General features: G+C 35.3%; 1 protein-coding gene across 2 annotated transcripts in view; it reads left to right on the top strand.

Annotated features, from left to right (window-relative positions):
• Nucleotides 1-20137, top strand: part of WDR72 (WD repeat domain 72) — a 244812-nt gene that overhangs the window by 141376 nt on the left and 83299 nt on the right. For both annotated transcript variants that reach the window (XM_055363066.2, XM_055363068.2), the window contains 3 exons: nt 2296-3113; nt 4801-4892; nt 8957-9036. In XM_055363066.2, coding sequence (XP_055219041.2) covers nt 2296-3113; nt 4801-4892; nt 8957-9036 — 990 coding nt within the window. The remainder of the gene's footprint in view (nt 1-2295; nt 3114-4800; nt 4893-8956; nt 9037-20137) is intronic.

Raw genomic sequence — 20137 nt, 5'->3', positions numbered from 1 at the left:
TTATTCCATTGAGAGGATAACCAAAGTCAAAAGTTGATGCTTTAAAAAGAGTATGAAAATTGACAAAATTCTGCAGGAAAAAACAGAGGCAATAAAAGTAATAAATTTTAAGAGGCCCATAGTTATAGGTACTGCAGAGCTAAATAACTGATAGGCAAGTAATATAAACATATTTTTGAGTGATTATAAAACTATCAAAAGAAATTAAACATGGTCTAAATAAGTGGGAGATGTAATCTGGAGTTTGGCAAACATGCAAAAACATGCAAAATTAAATAGGTCAAATAGGAATACATATTTAAGGTTAAGACACTAAACGAAAGCAAAGAAATTATAAGCATGAAATTCAAATATTGGTTACTTTCTGACAGTATGCAGGGGTAAAACAAATCAGGGCGTATTCTACTTTTTAGTCCAAATGGAGGCACTTTGTTAATATTCCTTAAACAGTTCATTTACATTATTTATTTACCATGAAATGTATAACACGTATAGAAAAAAGTAAACAACACAGCACAAAAATGTACAGCTCAATGAATTGTCATAAAGCACACACCTTCATAATCACCACATAGATCCAGAAATAAAACATGTGAGCACCCCGGAAACTATACCTCCCAGTCCTCAAAAGGTAGCCACTATCTTTGTAGATTTATTGTTTATGAAGGTATCCTTAAACCCTATTGTTTTGTTTTCTCCTGTCTTTTGAAAATAACGGGGATGGAATTACGTACAGTTAATTCTTTTATGTCTGGCTTCTTTGATGAACATAATGGTGAAATTAATAGGCCAATGAATGGTATTATTTTAATTTCATATTTCTGGTTACTACTTGTAAAAATTTTTCATATTGTAACTTTTGAATATTTGTTTTGTGAATTGTTATTATCTTTGCCCATTCATCCATCTGTAAGAGCCTCTTCTTATTATTGATTTGCAAAAATTATTTATTAATAATTATATTAACCCTTATATTGACAAATTTGCTCTTATAATTTGTTCTCCATTTCATTTTTTACCATTTATAATTTGTAATGTTTTTCTTTTTAAACTTTCCTTTTTTATTATTGAAAATTAAATATATCATCACTGTAAAAAAATTTCAGAAAACCAAACCAAAAACACAACACACCATAGTATAAATAAAGATCATTTTAATTTCTGCTTCCCAATTAATTCCTTCTTCCCAATTAAATGTTAACTATTGTTAACATTTTGGTTCATATCCTTTGTGACTTTATTCATTTATTTGTATTTACATGTTCCCTATATATGTATATTTATATATACAAATGTAGATAGAGATATGTGTCAAATTTTTAAATATCTATATATTTGTACGTAAAATTTTACAAAAGGAGAATTATTTTGTCTGCCTAATAACATGTTTTTCACCGATCGATGTAATTTACACCACCATTTTAAATTATTTAAATGGTGTTCCATTGTATAAATTTGCTAATTATTAATTCAACAAACATTAATTGAGTCTCTTGATAATGCTGTATAGAAGCATTGTTTTGTAGGCACTGGAAGCAACTAACATACAAAATTCCTGCAAAGGTGTGGCTTGAATGCTAGTGGAGGAAACATACAATAAAGAAATAAAGTTTTCATATTCTGTAAGGAAATCCTAAGTCCTAGAAAGAAGAAAAAAAGCAAGGAAGAGTATAGAGAGTAATGGGTTGATATGAGGGAATAGAGTATTCAAGGAATGCCTCATAAATTAGCAAGAACATAATTTAAGTATGGGAACCCACTGTGCCAGCCTTTGGGGCAAAATCAAATGCAAGTCAACAAGGTGAGTTTTTTGGGTTTTTCTTAGAGCAATATGACATTGGTTAACATTTAAATTACTTCCAATTTTAACAAATTTGGAACCACCATTTTTGTTAAAATACTTAATAAATTTTTGCATGCGTTCTTACATTTGTTCTCCTCAGTTTTCAAACCTACCTTGTCCTTGTATGTCTTTATGACAATAATAGTAGAAAGATGTGAGAGTCTATATTAAAGGATGTTAATCTAGTGCCGTCTTACTCCAGAGACATAATTCATATTTATTTAGAGGAAAAATAAAACTTAGGAAAAAAGAAAAGAAGTTTTCAAAGAATGTTAGAATATAGAATATTTAATTTAGAAATGAATTTTTATAGCTAAGACAAAAAAATTGAAATGACTTGCCTTTAGCTGCTCTGCAATGTAATACTTTTTAAAAATGCCACTTTAACATCATGGAATCTTTAATAAAATAATAAGCAAGAACTTTGACACAAATGTTTTTTGTTCTCTTAGGTTACTGATGCCAAATTTTGCCCAAGACCTTTTAATGTCTTGCCTGTGAAGACAAAATGGAGTAACGTGGGCTTTCATATTCTTCTATTTGATCTGGAAAACCTTGTTGAACTTTTGCTACCAACTCCACTCAGTGATGTTGACTCTTCCAGTTCATTCTATGGTGGTGAGGTCCTGAGAAGAGCCAAGAGCACAGTGGAGAAGAAGACACTGACACTGAGAAAAAGTAAAACTGCCTGTGGTCCTCTTTCAGCAGAGGCACTAGCCAAGCCTATTACTGAAAGCCTGGCCCAAGGAGATAATACCATCAAATTCTCAGAAGATGATGATGGCATTAAAAGGCAGAAGAAAATGAAGATCTCCAAAAAAATGCAGCCTAAGCCATCAAGAAAAGTAGATGCCAGTCTCACAATAGACACAGCAAAATTGTTTCTGTCTTGCCTTTTGCCATGGGGAGTGAATAAAGATTTAGATTATCTTTGCATTAAGCACCTCAATATTTTAAAGCTTCAGGGTCCTATTTCTTTGGGATTTGCTTTGAATGAAGATAATTTCTCACTGATGTTGCCAGGTTGGGATTTATGCAATAGTGGAATGATAAAAGACTATTCAGGAGTAAATTTATTTTCCAGGAAAGTTTTGGACTTGTCAGATAAATACACAGCCACTCTTCCAAATCAGGTTGGAACTCCAAGAGGATTGGAAAATAATTGTGATTCTTTGCGAGAGTCAGATACTATAGTTTATTTGTTGAACAGACTATTTTTAGTTAATAAATTAGTTAACATGCCTTTAGAATTGGCATGTAGAGTTGGCAGGTAAGACATACCTAGAGATTTTGACTATACTAGATTATGACATTAAAAATATATATCATTATTTGCTATATTTAGCTCTTTAACATTCCTTCCTTCTTTCCTGTGGGGGGTAAGTATGCAACAATTTCTGGTTTAAAAAACATTTAAGAAAATCTCCCTTTTAATTGTTTGGGATTAGAGTATAATTTGTCAATAAATCTATATGATTTAAAATCCATTAACTCAACAAATATTCAATGTTCTCATAATATGTGCCAGGAAAGACATAGTGTGGGATGTTGAATGAGTTGATAGATAGGTAGATAGATACATACATACATACATACATACATACACATATACATACATAGACACATATACGTCTTGAAATCCATTTTACATGGTGTGAATCAAGTATGAGCAAAAACATTTAAGTAAATGCTTATGATGATATATTTTTATATCATCAGAGAAGGAAAACTTTGAAAATTTCATACCTCAAATTTTACCATTTATTTTATATTTTGGCATATTAAAATAGAATAAAATAGAAGAGGCTATTTAGTGATTCATTTATACATAGTACAGTTTAGTAATAACTGTTGCTTTTGAGTGTTGAGATTACACTAGCTGTGTGGCTTTGGGCTAGTCACTTTGCTTTTCTGGGCCTTACTTTCCTCATTTACAAAATGAGGTGGGTGGTGTAGGTGATTGTCAAATTCTTAAAAGCTTAGGCTGCTAACAAATTTGATTTATTGGTCTAATCATGATCCCACAGAGCAGATGAGGGACTTAGTTGTTTGCCAGAGGTTTTCATTCTAAGTTTATTCCTGGTACAGATTACAGGATGGAAATGATGTGTCTGATGTCTGGTGCACTTTAGGGAAGCTTATGGACTTTTGGTATGCCTTTCATTAAATAGCTTTTCAAATGTTGTCACACATTAGTTGACTCTTTAAAGAATTATTCATTGAAACAAATTATAGAATGAAGGTGTCAGGATTAGAGACTGCTTCTCTACTGCAGCCACTCCAGATTTGATCTGCTGTCAGAGCCCAGATATTATTTTTTGAGAAATCAAAATCATGTATATTGGATTTGTCACACCAAATCCTTCCAACAAATGTGACCATTTAACAAAGATTTTACTGTGGTTGTGAAGGTTGAGAAATCCTTGTGTGCTTAACAGCTGGGCACATAATTTAACTGAATTTTAAGGCAACACCTGCCTACTTATCAGAACATCCCTGGCAGTTTTGGAAGATTCCTATGATTAGAACACTGGCCTAGGGTAAAACCTGCCTTCATTAGGCTCCAATGATACCTGAGGATAATTCTTTGACAGATGTCAACATGTTGGGTTTTTTAAATTTGTTGCATTAGTCAGTAGTCATGTAACCTAAAATAGCAAAGCCTGTCTTGTAAACATAGGTCACAGATAATTCTGGCAAACTAAGATGTGCAGGTCAATTGGGATTAAGATTTTAGGTGGGAGCCTAAAAAATAAACAAATAAATAAGATTTTAGGTGGGAGCAAAGTGAGGAAATCAGATTCACAAGAGAAATTGATGTGAAGGATATTGCTCAAAATAATCTGTATTCAATTTCCAAATTTGCTAAAGTGGTCATGTACCCATATCTTTGATTTATTTCCTCAAATAATTTTTCATGCTTTTTAGTAATATGCTGTCAATCTTTTTTCTAACAGTTCTTTCAGAATGGAATGTGTACATAATAAGGTGAGAAGTGCTGGGAATGACATTTTAAATATGTCAAGCTTCTACAGTTGCTTACGAAATGGTAAGAGAGTTACTGGCACAGATATGATCTGATTTTTTTTTTCTGTGAAAGGATGTAACTAGTCTTTCTATAACTGGTTAGCAATGTCAAAATAAATAACATATATAAAACATAGATTTTACCTATGTTTGTGATTACACTAGCTGTGTGGCTTTAGGCTAGTCATTTAGCTTTTCTGGGCCTTACTTTCTTCATTTAGAAAATAAGGTGGGTGACATTTATAAAACATTTAAAAACATAGATTGAACATTTTATAATTTTAAAACATAGACATTTGAACATTTATAAAACATAGATTTCAAATGATCTTTGAAATGCCTAAAAATTTGAAACTTTTCAGCAAAGGAAATACTTATATGTTAAGTATTTTATTATTGTGTTTTATTGGAAAGTTCATTGCATCATCTTTATTACCAAATAAATGATTATTATATTAGATAATTTTCTTGCAATTTCAGAAGGTTATATTCTCAACTTCAGTGTTTAGATTTCCTCTTGATGCCATATGGCAAATGTATCTCCCAAACCTGCTTTTCCAAGTTTGGGACATCTCAGTAAATGACAGTTCTATCCTTCCAATCACCAATTGCTCAAGCCAAGAACTTTGCGATTCTTTTTTACTTTCCCTTTCTCTCATACCCCACATCCAATCTGTTAGTAATTCTGTCAGTTCTACCTTCAGAATGTATCCCAGAATCTGACTGCTTCTCACCCCCTACACCAGCAACTCCATCCCGCTCAACCTTCCTTTCCCTCACCCTCACCCCTGTGAGCGTTCATCCTGTCTTGCCTGGATGACCATAGCGGGCTCCTGATCATCTCTCTGTTCCTATTCTTGACTCCTGCACTCTGTTCCCACCCAAGCAGCCAGAATGATTTATTCAGAACTAAGTCAGAACCTCACTCGTCTATGTATAACCTTCTGGTGGCTTCTGTTTCGCTCAGAATAAAAGCCATTGTCCTTACTATAGCACAGAAAGCCCTATAGGATCTGGCTGCTCTACCTATGTCGTCATATTCACACCCCCATCCAACCTTCCCTCTTAGTGCTCACCCCCTGCTTAACTCATTCCAGCTACCCTAGCCTTTTTACTCTTACCCAAGCATGACAAGCAGGTCTGAGGACCTTTGCATTAGCTGTACCCTTGCCTGTGGTGTTCTTTCCCTAGACCTTCATATAGCTCAACCTGCTCACCCTCCACCTGCTACCATCCATCAAGTCTTGCTCCAGTGCTACTTTATCACTGCAGCAGCACTCCCTACCCCTTTTGCTGTTGTACTGTTCTCCATAAGCCTCTTCACTATCTATCTGACATCTGTTACTTTAAAAAATCTCATCTGCCTCCTGCTACTAAGTTGTAAGCTCCATGGAAGTTATATTTTTGTGACAGTTTTATTCATTGCTGTGTCCCTGGTTCCTAGAACAATATCTAGAAGGAATTAGCAAATAACTTTTGAATTAGTGGATGAGTTAAATTAATAGACAAATAAAATTAAAGGATAAATAATGACTAGAACAGTGGTTTTGGAGATAAATAAGATAGATGGCTGAGATTCAAGATCCAGCTCTGCCATTCACTATTTGTGTTCTATTGGGCATGTCTTTTACTTTTTAAAAGCCCTAATTACTACATTTGTAAAATGGGAATGTGATCCCAGATACAATGCACATGTTGCCTCCAAAGCTGTGCAGTATATGATCCATAGGATGGGGTGACCTGAATGACAGTACACAGTGGCCCTCACAGGACTGTTGAAAAGAGTATTTTCAAGTGAGAGTTTATTATTAGCTTCCAATTAACTCGTGCTTAGTATGTTCCAAGAATTATGTTAATGGTTTTACATATATTATCTCATTTAATGTAAAAACAACCCTGCACAGTAGGAGGCAGCATCTCTGTTTTACCGTTAAAAAAAAAATGGGACTCAAGGAAGTTAGATGACTCATAGGCAAACAGCTATTCAGTAGAGGGGCCTGCATTCCAATCCAAATCTGATTCCTAACCCCATTTCCTGTCCACTGTGTCAGACCACTTCTCACATTTATGATTACAGATAATATTCCCTCTAAATAGCCCCAGTCTGTGTTGCCTCCTTTCTCCTTAGATAGTTACTCTTATTAGGGTTAGTTATCCAGTGTTTTGTTGTTGTTGTTGTTGTTGTTGTTTGTTTGTTTTTTAGCACTCGTAACTGGGAAGGGGATTGGAATTTAAGATTTAATATAAGTGTTTCTGCAAAGACAGGGGATTGCTAACCAGAATCAAGGAGGCCCCTGCTTTTCCTGTGGGTGCCCCAGCAAAAAGCCTACGCAGCTACTGTTACTATAGAATCATCTCTCTGGAATTTAGGTTGGCACTTAAAGCATTTGAAATTCAGCTAAGGAGTAGGGAAACATGTTTTTCAAAAAAATAATAGGAAGATGGGAGGTTAAAGAAAGGAAGTATTGACTTCATGGTATTAATTTTATGAAGCCGAATCCTAAAGAATAAAATAATACTCCGAGGTGCTCATCTAAAACGTTGATAGGAACCAGTATTCACTTCTGTCAGCAGGAATTGACTGAATAATGTTGGTAAGCCTGGGATACTTTCTTTTATCTTTCCCCCTAAAGTTGCAATTAATTCTTTAACTCACTGACATTGCCAGGATAAGTTGGCTCTCATTTCTATCACATATTAAAATTTTAACATCATATTAAATTGTGCTGTGAAGTACCCCATGATGCTAGGAAGTAGTTACAGTTGAGACCAATACTTAGCTTTGATGGTTGAGACACAAGGTCAACAAAGTGGGACAGGGAGGAAAAACAGAGATCAAAAGAAAATGTTCTCTTACCTGCTGTGTTCATGAAGAAATGGAAAACATGTCAAAATTATAATCTCCTACCATACTTACATGTTTTATATAGTGTTCTCGGTCATTTTACATTTATATTAAATGCTCTATCAGGAAAAAATAATATCAATAATTGGTCAGAAGTTTCTTATGTATTACTTTTATGTTCTCAAATTGCATTGTATACAATACCTTTATTGCATTTTCCTTGACTGCTAATGTGGTAAATATATATTCATATATATATATACCTCATATGTTAATATAAAAATAGGGATTTGATGAAAAGTGTGTCAGACAAATGCTAATTTAAATAGTTGATACCACAATGTCAAACATATATCAATATATTAATTTAAGTAGACAATTATAGTAACAATTTTTCCGCTTGTACAAGCCCTTACCATTCTTCCCTGTCTCTCAGGATCTGGCACCTAGATAATAAACTTTAGCCATCAGAAAGCCTTAATTCATCGATTGTTCATTATGATTATATGTACATTTTCAATTAATGAAAAGGCACTTATTAAGTACTTTTCTGTGTAGGAAACTGCTGGACACTCTATGAACCAGTTTACATAGACCAAGCACTCACTCATTCTTAAAATTTCACAGTGAACATTAAGGCAAATAGAAAGGACACTGGAGAGGGCAAACAGAGAAGAAAGAATACATAACAGAATGAGTTAAATTAAAACAGTAGTGCTCTACCTATTGATCAGAGTGGTATAGCTGGGTAAGGACAAATCAAAGGAAGTCTTTGATTTGATTTTACATGTGATAGAGACTAATTCATGGCAGAGTAGAATTTCAGAATTTGTATAAGGAAGGAATTGTAAGATTTGGTGATCTGTCTTGGGTCAGCAAAAAGAACAAAAATGTGTTGAAGCTGTAAAAATGAATTTGATTTGATGTGAATATGTGTTAGTATAATTATTAGAATTACAAATAAATGTGTGTGTGTGTGTATGTGTGTGTATAAATGTACACAAATGGATTTTAACTCTGGCTGTATATGTAAATCATCTGTGGCACTTTTACAAAGCATTAATGCCTGTCCCACCTCTACCACAGGATCTGTAAAATAAAAATCTCTGGAAGATTGAACCTGGGCATTGGTGTTTATAAAAAACAAAGCTTCCCAGGTGATTCTAATATACAGCCCATCTTAAAAGCCATTATCCATTTTTAATACTCTCAAGATATAAGTGTGTTCTGTATATTTCTAGGTAAGAATGAATCCCATGTACCTGAGGCTGACCTTTCACTTTTGAAGCTAATTTCCTGTTGGAGAGACCAGTCTGTGCAGGTATTATATAATTCACATTCATGAAGTTATTAGAAGAGTTCCTTACTGCTGTGGTTCATGGATACCCCCCTCTATCTGAAAATACAAGTAGTTACTCTTGTCCTCATAAAATGGCCTTTGAAAAGACATAGAGATGAGGGAAAACACGGACCATAACATAAGCAAGGGTACACCATTCACTAGGGGAGCGTGAATGCCCGGGGCTGAGGGAGGGAGGTTCTTGCTATCACAGGTAATTTCTTGCTTGTTGAAGCTTCAGTTTGAAGCAGGATTGTCCATTATTTGATTTCAAAATATGCCATACATTAAAGTACCTATGTGTGGGAATTTGATTATGTGAAATTAGAATTTTTTTTAATTTTTGATTTTTGTGGGCACATAGTGGTCATATATATTTATGGGGTATATGAAATATTTTAATACAGGCATGCAATGCCTAAGTATCACATCACAGAGAATGGGGTATCCATAACCTCAAGCATTTGTCCTTTGTGTTAGAAATAATCCATTTATACTCTTTTAGTTATCTTAAAAAGTAAAATTAAATTATTATTGACTATAATCACCCTGTTGTGCTATCAAATAGTAGATATTATTCATTATTTCTAATGTTTTTTGGCACCTATTAATCATCCCCACCTACCTCTATCCCACACTACCCTTCCCAGCCTCTGCTAACCATTCTTCTAGTCTCTATGTCCATGAGTTCAATTGTTTTTATTTTTATTTTTATTTATTTATTTATTTATTTTTGAGAAAGGATCTCACTCTGTCACCCAGTCTGGAGTGCAGTGTTACAGTAACAGCTCACTGCAGCCTCTTTCTCCCAGGCTCAAGTGATCCTCCCACCTCAGCCTCCTGAGTAACTGGAACTACAGGCATGCACCACCACACCTGGCTAATTTTTTTGCATTTTTAAAGAGATGGGGTTTTGCCATGTTGCCCAGGCTGGTCTCAAATTCCTGGGCTCAAGCGATCCTCCCACCTCAGCCTTCCAAAGTGCTAGGATTACAGGTGTGTGCCATCTCACCTGACCTGTTTTGATTTCGAGATTCCACACATAAGTGAAAACATGCAATATTAGTGTATCTGTGCCTGGCTTATTTCACTTAACATAATGATCTCCAGTTTATCCATGATGTTGCAAATGATAGGATCTCATTTTTTTTATAACTGAGTAGTGCTGTATTGTGTATGTGTACCATGTTTTCTTTATCCATTTATCTGTTGTTGATGGATACTTAATTGCTTCCAAATACTTAGGTTGCTTCCAAATCTTGGCTGTTGTGAACAATTCTGCAACAAACGTAGGAGTGCAGATTTCTCTTTGATATACTGGTTTGCTTTCTTTTGGGTTATACTGAGCAGTGGGATTGCTGTATCATATGGTAGATCTATTTTTAGTTTTTTGAGGAACCTCCAAACTGTTCTCCATAGTGGTTGTACTAGTTTACATTTCCACCAACAGTGGATTTTCTTTTCTCCACATCCTCACCAGATTTTTATATTGCCTGTATTTTGGATATAAGCCATTTTAACTGGGGTGACATGATATTGCATTGTTGCTTTGATTTGCATTTCTCTGATGATAAGTGATGTTGAGTACCTTTGCATATGCCTGTTTGTTCTTTGTATGTCTTCTTTTGAGAAATGTCTATTCAATTATTTTGGCCATTTTTTGATTGGATTGTTAGATTTTTCCTATAGAGTTGTTTGAGCTCCTTGTATACTCTGGGTATTAATCCCTTGTCAGATGGGTAGTTTGCAAATACTTTCTCTCATTCTGTGGATCGTCTCTTGTTTTTGTTGATTGTTTCCTTTGCTATGCAGAAGCTTTTAAATTTGATGTGATTCCATTTGTCCATTTTTGCATTGGTTGCCTGCGCTTACTCAGGAAATTTTTGCCCAAACCAATGTCCTGGAGATCTCCCCCAATGTTTTCTTGTAGTAGTTTGATAGTTTAATGGCTTAGATTTAAGTCTTCAAAACATTTTGATTTGACTTTTGTAGACGGTAAGAGATAGGGGTCTAGTTTTATTCTTCTGCATAAGGATTTCCCAGCACCATTTATTGAAGAGACTGTCTTTTCCCCAATGTATGTTCTTGGCACTTTTGTCGAAAATGAGTTCACTGTAGGTGTATGGATTTGTTTCTAGGTTCTCTGTTCTCTTCCATTGGTCCATATGTCTACTTTTGAGCCAGTATTGTGCTGTTTTGGTTACTATAGTTTTGTAATTTAATAAGTCTTTTTTTTTTTTAATTCTCAGAGTACCACGTCTGTGAGGTGACTTAGAGGACTGGTTCTTCAATGTCCAATTTAAATCCTTCTTTCTCCTTTAAGGCTACTTTTGGTCTCAAAATTTTAGCAGTACCTTTGTGAATTGTACAATAAATAGTTGTGCATTGATTCGATGAATGTTTACTAGAAGTTTATTCTTTTTTATGAACTTGATACATATCATATTTGCAAGATTAAAATAGCAATAACTCCAATTACAAATGATTATTCTTGGTTATAGGGAAACAAAGTTAACTCGTAATATACTATAGGGGCTGATGCTATAATACTAAATATACACAGTTGGAATGGCTATAAAAACTTGTTATCATGGCCTGCAAATATGCATGTGATTTTTTCCCCAGCCTGACCACATCTGTCATCATTTGCCACCTCATATGTTACCTTGATTTAGCCCCAACTGGCTTTCTTTTTATTTCCAGAAGACATAAAGCTCATTTGAACTCAGGATCTTACTGTTCTCTTGGCCTAGAATTCTCATTTCTTCATTAATCATTTCGGTCTTTGCTTAAAAAATCGATCTCCTTGAAGAAGTCTTCTCTTATAACTCCAACTAATATTGCTGCCACATTCTACCCAACCCCAGTCATCTAGTCATCATCACATTACCTAGTTTTTTTGCTGTGATTACTTTTAATGAAAATTATATTATTTGCTGTTTCGCTTGCTTATTTTGTCTTCTCACTGTTATATAAGCTTGCTGAGAGCAGTGACCTTGTTTGTCTCATTTGCCCCTCTCTTACCAATGCCCAGAAAAGCAGAAGTGACAGTAGGCAGTCAATACATATTTAATGAGTGAATGAGTAGCTATGCAGGCAACCTCTGTAATAATTGGAATAAACACAAGTACAGGCAACTTTATCAGCACATTAGCAGTCACCCTAAAAAGGTTTATCTATTAAAAGTGAGATATTTTCCCCAGTGGCCAAAAAATTCCTAAATGGGGAGAAAATTATTAAAAAGAAGGATTCAACAGAACATTTCTCTTAAATTGCTCTCACTTGAAGATCTTTGATAGTTGTTCATTTGACCTTCAAATAAACTTTAATGTGATTTGGGCATGTTTGGACTAACAGACCTTTAAGGTTCTATGATTCTGTGACGGTATGTGAAATGCTGGCTGTGGACAAAGACTACCAGAGAATTTTCCCACTCTACAGGAAGTCCAGACTTCAAGGTTCTCTTTTCATCTCTGCTACTGGCCTGATGCATGACTCTGTGAGATAGTTTAAACTTCTTTATTATTTGTCTTCCTCATTTGTAAAATGGAAATGAGTATTGCTGGCCCTTCAAGAAGAATAGAGACTCTTGCAAGTATCCATTCTACTGCTTCAATAACCGATCCTCAAATTATTATTATCTTTTTTTTTTTCTGTCACCCAGGCTGGAGTGCAGTGGCATGATCTCGGCTCACTGCAGCCTCCATCTCCCAGGTTCAAGCAACTCTTCTGGCTCATCCTCCCAAGTAGCTGGGATTACAGGCATGAACCACCATGCCCAGCTAATTTTTGTATTTTTAGTAGAGACAGAGTCTCACCATGTAGGTCAGGCTGGTCTCAAACTCCTGACCTCAAATGATCCCCCCGCCTTGGCCTCCCAAAGTGCTGGGATTACAGGTGTGAACCACCACGCCCGGCTATCCTCAAATTACTTATAAAGCCATTCATTTAAGCAGTTAGTTGAATTATGTTAGCTTGATTTTACTTTTTTAAAACTTTTATTTTAAGTTGAGGGGTATAAGTGCAGGTTTGTTTCATAGATAAACTTGTGTATGGGGGTTTGCAGTACAGATTATTTCATCACTCAGGCATTAAGCCTAGTACTCATTAGTAGTTTTTCCTGATCCTCTCTCTCCTCCCACCTTCTGCTCTTCAGTAGGTTGCGGTGTAGGTTGTTCCCCTCTATGTGTTCAAGTGTTCCCATCATTTAGCTCCCACTTATAAGTGAGAACATGCAGTATTTGGTTTTCTGTTCCTGTGTCAGTTTACTGGAGGATAATGGCCTCCGACTCCATCCATGTCAGTACAAAGCACGTGATCTTGTTCTCTTTTATGGCTGCATGGTATTCCATGGTGTATATGAGCCACATTTTCTTTATCCAGTCTACCATTGATTGACATTTAGGTTTATTCCATGTCTTTGTTATTGTGAATAGATCTGCAATGAACATACATGTTCATGTGTCTTTATAATAGAATGATTTATATTCCTTTGGGTATATATCCACTAATGGGATTGTTGGGTGAGTGGTATTTCTGTCTTTAGGTCTTTGAGGAATCACCACACTGTCTTCCACAATAGCTGAACTAATTTACATTCCCACCAACAATGTATAAGCATTCCTTTTCTCCACAGTCTCTCCAGCATCTGTTATTTTTGATTTTCTAATCTATAATTTTTTGACTTCAACATTCTGACTAGTGTGAGGTATTATCTCGTTGTGGTTTTGATTTGCATTTCTCCAATGATTAGTGATGTTAAGCTTTTTTTCATATGATTTTTGGCCACATATATGTCTTCCTTTGAAAAGTGTCTATTCATTTCCTTTGCCCATGTTTTAATAGAGTTTTTTTTCTTGTAAATTTGTTTAAGTTCTTTGTAGACTCTGGATGTTAGACTTTTGTAAGATGCATAGTTTGCAAAAATTTTCTCCCATTCTGTAGGTTGCCTGTTTGCTCTATTGATAGTTTCTTTCGCTGTGCAGAAGCTCTCTAGTTTAATTAGATCCCATTTGCCAATGTTTGCTTTTGTTGCAGTTGCTTTTGGCATCTTTGCCATTAAACCTTTGCCTATGCCTATATCCTGAATGGTATTGCTTAGGTTGTCTTCCAGGGTTTTTATAATTTTGTGTTTTACATTCAAGTCTTTAATCCATCTTGAGTTAATTTTTGTATATGGTGTAAGGAAGGGGTCCAGTTTTAATCTTCTGCATGTGGCTAACCAGTTATCCCAGCAACATTTATTAAGTAAAGGAATCCTTTCCCTATTGCTTGTTTTTGTCAGGTTCACCAAAGATCAGATAGTTTTAGGTGTGTGATCTTATTTCTGGGTTCTCTATTCTGTTCCATTGGTCTGTGTGTCTGTTCTTGTGCCAGTACCTTGCTGTTTTGGTTACTGCAGCCCTGTAGTATAGTTTGAAATCAGGTAACGTGATGCCTCCAACTTTGTTCTTTTTGCTTAGGATTGCCCTGGCCATTCGGGCTCTTTTTTGGTTCCATATGAATTTTAAGATAGTTTTTTCTAGTTATGTGAAAAATGACGTTGATAGCTTGATATGAATAGCAATGAAACTGTGAATTGCTAGGCAGTATGGCCATTTTAATGATATTGATTCTTCCTATTCATGAGCATGGAATGTTTTTCCATTTGTTTGTGTCATCTCTGATTTATTTGAGCCATGGTTTGTTGGTCTCCTTGTAGAGATCCTTCACCTTTCTAGTTGGCTGTATTCCTAGGTATTTTATTCTTTTTGTTGCAATTGTGAATGGGAGTTCGTTCGCGATTTGGCTCTCAGCTTGACTGTTGTTTATAGGAATGCTAATGATTTTTGCACATTGATTTTGTATCCTGAGACTTCGCTGAAGTTGCTTAACAGCTTAAGAAGTTTTTGGGCTGAGATGATGGGCTTTTCTAGATAGAGGATCATGACATCTTCGAAAAGGGTAGTTTGACTTCCTTTTTTCCTACTTGAATGACCTTTATTGATTTCCCTTGTGGAATTGCCCTGGCCAGAAATTCCAATACTATGTTGAATAGGAGTAGTAAGAGAGGGCATCCTTGTCCTGTGCTGATTTTCAAGGGAGAATGGTTCTAGCTTTTGCCTATTTAGTATGATTTTGGCTGTGGTTTTTTCATATATGTCTCTTATTATTTCGAGGTATGTTCCTTCAATATCTTCTTTATTGAGAGTTTTTAACATGAAGGGATGTTGAATTTTATTGAGAGCCTTTTCTGCTTCTATTGAGATAATCATGTGGTTTTTGTCTTTAGTTCTGTTTATGTGATGAATCATATTTATTGATTTGCATATGTTGAACCAAACTTGCATCCCAGGGATCAAGCATACTCGATCATGGTGGGTAAGCTTTCTGATATGCTGCTGGATTTGGTTTGCCAATATTTTGTTGAGGATATTTTCATTGATGTTCATCAGGAATACTGACAGGAAATTTTCTTTTTTTGTCATATTTCTGCCAGGTTTTTGTATCAGGATGATGCTGGCCTCATAGAATGAGTTAGGGAGGAGTCCTTTCCTTTTCTATTTTTTGAAATAGTTTCAGTTGGAATGATAACAGCTCTTCTTTGTATATCTCATATAATTCATCTGTCAATCTGTCTGGTCCTGGGCTTTTTTCGGTTGGTAAGCTGTTTATTTAACTGCCTCAGTTTCAGAACTCATTATTAGTCTGTTCAGGGATTCAGTTTCTTCCTGGTTCAGTCTTTGAGGGTGCATGTGTCCAGGAATTTATCCATTTCTTCCAGATTTTCTAGGTCACGTGTATATATTACTAGTTTATAATATTCTCCGAGGATTGCTTTTCTGTTGGGTCAGTGGTAATATCCCCATTATCATCTCTGATTGTGTTATTTGAATCTTCTCTCTTTTCTTCTTTATTAGTCTAGCGAGTGATCTATTTTATTATTTTTTTCTAAAAACCAGCTCTTGGGTTTGTTGATCTCTTGAACAGATTTTTTTGTGAGTTATCTCCTTTGGTTCAGCTCTGATTTTGGTTATTTCTGGTCTTCTGCTGGCTTTGGGATTTTTTTGCTCTTGATTCTCTAGTTCTTTTAGTTGTGATGTTAGGCTGTTAACAAGAGATCTTTCTAGTTTTTTGATCTGGGCATTTAGTGCCATAAATTACTCTCTTAACCCTGCCTTAGCTTTGTCCCAGAGATTCTGGTATATTGTATCTTTGTTCTTGGTAGTTTCAAAGATCTTTTTCATTTCTGCCTTAATGTCATTTACCCAAAAGTCATTCAGGAGTAGGTTATTCAATTTCCATGTAATTGTATGGTTTTGAGTGAATTTCTTAGTCTTGAGTTCTAATTTGATTGTGCTGTGGTCCTGGTGACTGTTTGTTATGATTTCAGTTATTTTGCATTTGCTAAGGAGTGTTTTACTTCCAATTATGATCAATTTTAGAATAGGTGTCCTGTGGTGATGAGAGAAATGTATATTCTGTTGTTTTTGGGTGGAGAGTTCTATAGACATCAGGTCCATTTGATCCAGTGCTGAGTTCAGGTCCTGAATATCTTTGTTAATGTTCTGTCCCAGTTATTTGTATAATATTGTCAGTGGGGTGTTAAAGTCTCCCATGATTGTTGTGTGGGGATCTAAGTCTCTTTGTAGGTCTCTAAGAACTTGCTTTATGAACCTGTGTGCTCCTGTGTTGGTTGTATTTATATTTAGGATAGTTAGCTCTTCCTGTTGAATAGAACCCTTTACCCTTATGTAATAATGTCTTTCTTTGTCTTTTTTGATCTTTGTTGGTTTAAAGTCTGTTTTGTCAGAAACTAGGATTGCAACCCCTGCTTTTTCCTTTTTTCCACTTGCTTGGTAGATTTTCCTCCAACCCTTTATTTTGAGGGTTGACATGTTATCTTGAAGACGACATACCGATAGTTTTGGTTCTTTATCTAGCTTACCACTCTGTGTCATTTAATTGCGGCATTTAGTCCATTTACATTTAAAGTTAGTATCGATATGTGTGGATTTCATCCTGTCATCATGATGTTAGCTGGTTATTTTGCAGGTGTGTTTATGTGGTTGCCTTACAGTGTCACTGGTCTGTGTACATCAGTGTGTTTTTGTAATGGCTGGTAACAGTCCCTCCTTTCTATATTTAGTGCTTTCTTCAGGAGCTCTTGTAAGACAGGTCCGGTGGTAACGAATTTCCTTAGTATTTGCTTGTCTGAGAAGGACCTTTTTTCGCCTTTACTTATGAAGCTTAGTTAGGCTAGATATGAAATTCTGGGTTGCAATTCCTTTTATTTAAGAATTTTGAATATTGTCCCCCAATCTCTTCTGGCATGTAGGGTTTCCACTAAGAGGCCCACTGTTAGTCTAATGGGCTTCCCTTTGTAGGTGACCTGGCCTTTCTCTCTAGCTGTCCTTAACAATTTTTCTTTCATTTTAACCCTAGTTAAATGGAATACTTTTGTAAAACAGAGCAAAATTAGCTCTAGAAGTTGAATGTTTACCTTTAAGGTTGGGGGAAGAATGAATTAATTTTGCTGATGAATAAGTTTGTCTAGAGATTGTCTCTTTTGCTTCTCACACATTAAACACTCAACATAAAAATAAATGCTAGAAAAGAAACAGAAAAGCTTGGGGATTGCTAATTTGCATGTTTCCAGTACTGCACTAAATTTCTTTGGATTTTATAATCTAACACCACTGGGTACACATCATGAAATGTAGGCCTCCAGCTAGAAACGTTGCTTTTCCAGGAGACACCCTAAAGACATGAAAGGCCAGCATGAGCAGAGTGTTGGGAAAAATGTTTTATGACAAAAAAACTAGACACTGGAACAACAACCAGGACACAGGGGTTCTTATGCATCTTCATGATGCTCTATGCTATTTTACAGTATTTTGCTCTTCCAAGGTGTTTATGGAATACCACTAAACTTTTTAGCTTGCCTAAGACTCAGTAATACCTTTAGTTAATAAGCATATGTCCCAGATTTGTAGCTGACTCTTTCCAGTCAATGAGTTTGTAAACTTTATTTTTAATCTGTGCACATTGCCTCATAAAAGAATATGATTCTTTGATATCTACCTTTTGGAAGAAATTTCTTTATATACATTGGGAAGACAGCTTTATAGCCATAATGCTCAATACTAGCTCATTATTAAAATTACAAAGTTATATAAAATGCCATATAAACATTTTATATTTTGTTGGAGTAAATTCTATTTCTATTGACTACCTGTAAAATCTACCTACTACATTTGTAGAGAGAGACTCAAGTACTGATAGTTATAAACTGTCAATAAATTATACTTTCCACAGTTTATTTTTGAAAGTCTGCAGAATCTATTTCAATTCCACTGGTATTTATGTAGTGCCCATTCTATTCCAGATACTATAATAACATTATTACATGTTTAGAAGATACAGCCTTTCTCTCATCTCACACTGAGTTTAAATATATATTTTGAGTTTCTTTCCAATTGGATGCCATTCAGTATTCACTTTTAACTGTTGTGGCTCTGAGTACCCTACTCATCATGGTTAATCTATTTTATTCTATAGTTATTTCTGTTCCCCTTGTTTTTGATGATATTCGTATCATTATTCTTATAATATGCATTTGTGGTGACAACTATGTAAAAAAATCAACAGTTAAAGTGAAGTCATGACATGTAAATCAAATAATTAGAAATATTAAATTAAAATACATAAATTCCTGTATATTTTTAAGAAGGAATGATTATCCAAGTTGTATAGGATATTATATTCAGTGGGAGAGATGACATTTTAGATCACAATTGTGGGCATGCCTCTGGGGTGATAAGCATCCCAGGGTGAGAGGCCAGCCATAAGCCCAGTGAAGGCATATGGCCAAACTACCCATTCTGAGGGGTATAATATAGTCTGGACACATTGTGGGTCTTAGGATATCCTCCAATATCCTTAATTTATGAGTATAGAAAGAGCAATTTCCATGCACTATTCTGTTACCGAAAGCTCTTATCCTAATTTCTGTCAGTATCACAGACTGTTTTGTAAGTGAGAACATGAAGTTTCAGAGAAGTTTGTGACTTGTCAAAGGTTGGATTTGTGGTAACTGTCATAGTGGAATAGGAAATGCAAACCTTTTCACTTATAATCCCGAGTTCTTTCTACCACATCATCCACATCATGGAACCAGTGCTATCAAATAACATGTATGACAAAGTTAAAATGAAATAGCTTCAGTGTTATAAAATTGTTCATCATGAATAAGTAATACAATATATCCCATCATGTGAGATACATAAATCAGCATGGTTTACCAATATTGTGATATATATATATATATAGCAGTATATGTTAGTAAGAAACATATATAATACTTTATATATATATATCTCAGAAGTGGTATATATATATATATATACCATATTTGTCATCCAGGCCGGAGTGCAGGGGTGCAATCTGGGCTCACTGCATCCTCTGCCTCCTGGGTTCAAGCAATCATCCTGTCTCAGCCTCCTGAGTAGCCGGGACTACAGGTGCACACCACCAAGCCAGGCTAATTTTTGCATTTTTTGTACAGATGGGGTTTCACCGTGTCAACCAGGCTGGTCTCATATAGTAGATATTAATAGGCACTATTCACCAGCGTCATGATATGCAGAAGTATATCTTAGATTAATGGCACATAATTGATACTCTGATGTTAAATATCTCATTACATGATATTCATGAGTAAGCACCATTCACTTGCATTGCGATTAGGCAGTACCTCATGTTAGTATGCATGGTGTGCAGTAGTGATATTCTACTATTCCTTAGCCTTTTTTCACTCCTTAAACATTTGAGTGTGGGCTGGACAAGGGCAGGGAGATAATCAGCAATCAGGAAGCTGCTCCAGTATTCTCAGGAAGCTTCCTATATTTAAAAGTCAGAGGCCAGCTTTTCTGCCCCAGGATTTCAGCAAGTATCTGCCATCATAATAAGCTCGTTGGATGTCCCTGGGACCTGAAGGTCTCACATGCTACCATCACATACAAAAGAGACTGAATGTAATTTGTTTACATAAATACACGTTCAGTTTTTGGCCAAAGCATCTCTAGGTCACCACTCTCGCTGT

This window comes from Gorilla gorilla, chromosome 16 (genome assembly GCF_029281585.2).
Source record: "Gorilla gorilla gorilla isolate KB3781 chromosome 16, NHGRI_mGorGor1-v2.1_pri, whole genome shotgun sequence".
NCBI lineage: Eukaryota > Metazoa > Chordata > Mammalia > Primates > Hominidae > Gorilla > Gorilla gorilla.
The sequence above is the reverse complement of the archived record's forward strand: the minus strand, read 5'-3'. Positions and strand labels throughout refer to the sequence as shown.